Source organism: Trichosurus vulpecula, chromosome 1 (genome assembly GCF_011100635.1).
Source record: "Trichosurus vulpecula isolate mTriVul1 chromosome 1, mTriVul1.pri, whole genome shotgun sequence".
In the NCBI taxonomy this organism is placed as follows: Eukaryota; Metazoa; Chordata; class Mammalia; order Diprotodontia; family Phalangeridae; genus Trichosurus; species Trichosurus vulpecula.
Genome location: NC_050573.1, coordinates 37,029,522 through 37,031,787, shown reverse-complemented (window position 1 = coordinate 37,031,787; position 2,266 = coordinate 37,029,522). Strand labels below are relative to the sequence as shown.

At 48.8% G+C, this 2,266-nt stretch overlaps 1 protein-coding gene across 1 annotated transcript; it reads left to right on the top strand.

The window, feature by feature from the left end:
* Positions 1-104: 104 nt before the first annotated feature.
* HCAR2 (hydroxycarboxylic acid receptor 2) lies at positions 105-1,990 on the top strand. The gene has a single exon (XM_036740002.1). It carries the CDS (start codon positions 105-107, stop codon positions 1,188-1,190), a length of 1,086 nt encoding a protein of 361 aa, XP_036595897.1. The 3' UTR covers positions 1,191-1,990.
* Positions 1,991-2,266: the final 276 nt, after the last annotated feature.

Below are 2,266 nucleotides of genomic sequence, written 5' to 3'. Positions count from 1 at the left end.
ACACACACCTCTTTCCATGAGTGCTCGCTAGGAGAGGCAATCTGTCCTGCCAGTTGTAAGGAGGAAACTCCTCGATGGAGGTTCTGTCTTTGCAAAGCCAAGCAATGAACAGCAAAAACTGCTGTGTCTTCCGTGATGAATTTATTCCTCGGGTGTTGCCCCCAGTGCTGGGGCTGGAGTTTGTGTTTGGAACCATTGGCAATGGGCTGGCCCTGTGGGCTTTCTGCTTCTCCCTGAAGTCCTGGAAATCCAGCCGGATCTTCCTTTTCAACCTGGCTGTGGCTGACTTACTTCTGATCTTCTGTCTTCCCTTCCTGACGGATAACTATGTCAGGAAATGGGACTGGAAGTTTGGTGACATCCCTTGCCGGCTGATGCTCTTCATGCTGGCCATGAACCGGCAGGGCAGCATTATCTTCCTCACGGTTGTGGCTGTGGACCGGTACTTTCGGGTGGTGCACCCCCATCATGCACTGAACAAGCTATCCAATAGGACAGCAGCCGTCATCAGCTTCCTTCTGTGGGGTGTCACCATTGCCCTTACTGGCCACCTCCTCGTCACCTCCCATGTGAAAAAGATGGGGGACTCACAGTTCTGCAGCAGCTTTGCCATCTGCCCAACCTTTGGTTGGCATGATGCCATGTTTCTCCTGGAGTTCTTCCTGCCCCTTGGCATCATTATATTCTGCTCCGCCAGCATCATCGGGAGCCTTCGGAGGAGGCAGTTGGACAAGCAGGCTAAGATCAAGCGGGCCATCCGATTCGTCATGGTGGTCGCCATCGTCTTTGTGATCTGCTTTTTGCCTAGTGTGGCTGTGAGAATACGAATCTTCTGGCTCCTCTACTCCCAGGGCACCAGTGACTGTAAGATCTACCGCTCGGCAGACCTGGCCTTCTATATCACCCTCAGCTTCACCTACATGAATAGCATGCTGGACCCCCTGGTATACTACTTCTCCAGTCCATCTTTCCCCAACTTCTTCTCCAAGCTGATCACTTGCCATCTTTGTCAAAAGTCAGCAGGGGACACTGATAACAACCGCAGCACCAGTGCGGAGCTCACAGGGGACTTTTGCCAGACCAATTCCACTTGTGGAAATACCACCACCAGACCGAGTCTGCCAGATGCATTAATAACCGACTCCAGTGTGGAATGGAACCCTATAAATACGGCCCCGACATCTCCCTAAACAATCCAGGTGATGGCAGAGAAGGGAGAATGAGGCTACTAGAACTAAGATTTCTAGTGGTGGTCTATGGACCAATACCAATGGACTGGTCCATAGATACCTGTTGTCTTCAGAGCTGATGGCTCAAATGGAACAAGAAAAACAGTGCCGTGGCTTTCGGTTCTGATCTGCTGCCACAAATCCTTTAGGAAAAAGGATGGGAGCAAAGCTCATCTTCTGGAAAGCTTGACTTAATTTATGCATCTCAAAGCATCTTCTAGATCCCAAAGCTAACAACAGTGGAATTGAGGCCAGAAGAAGCCATAAAGTTTGGCCAGGCACTCTCCCAGTAATAGAGCTTCTGGTCAGAACTTGCATCTTGTTCCCCTTCTCCCTCCACATGCGGACGTAGAGATGGTGGGAGAGGGGAGGTCCTCCATTTCGGGAGCAATGTCCAGCAGGACTGTGTGCAGAACCAAGTGACAGGAGTGGAGCCTGGTCCTTCCAGAGACTGGCCAGGCCAGCAAAACCTGGGTTTAGGTGGGGCCAGTCCATCTGGGATCAAAGAGGCTCCCTAGCTTCATTGAATAATATTCGTGTCCTCCAGTAGTGAAAGGAAGAGAATGAACACAAGGAAATGTAGATCCCATTAGAAGGTGAGAAAATGAACAGTGATACTAAGTGATATTAAATGACAGCTAATGGGCTTCTAATCCGTCCCTAGTTTGTTTACACTCGAGGGTTGAATAGCTGGAAAAAACAAACAAACCACCCTCTCCGGTCTCAGAAGAAAGCTGCCTCTTAATTGTTTGCTTTTGACTTTTAAAGGGAAAATGCTACTACCTCTGGGTCAGAGGAAGGGGGTTTGTGTGCTTTGTGCGTATTTTTAACCACCTCTGTTGTCCAGTAGCTACCATGATTTCATTACTTTAATAAACTTTAATAGAAAAAATCCCAGCTTGTGTTGCATGTGTCTGGGTGATGGGTCACAATGCTTGTCTGTTTTTTAAGCTGTTATTCTGAGTTATTGAATGTGTACGATGGGAAAACGAAAACAGAACAAGGACAAGCATTTTTTCACTGGGGGAAAAGGGAGC

Excerpts from the sequence above, each read along its gene's own strand:
- HCAR2 (XM_036740002.1), top strand. The coding sequence starts at position 105 with ATGAACAGCAAAAACTGCTGTGTCTTCCGTGATGAATTTATTCCTCGG.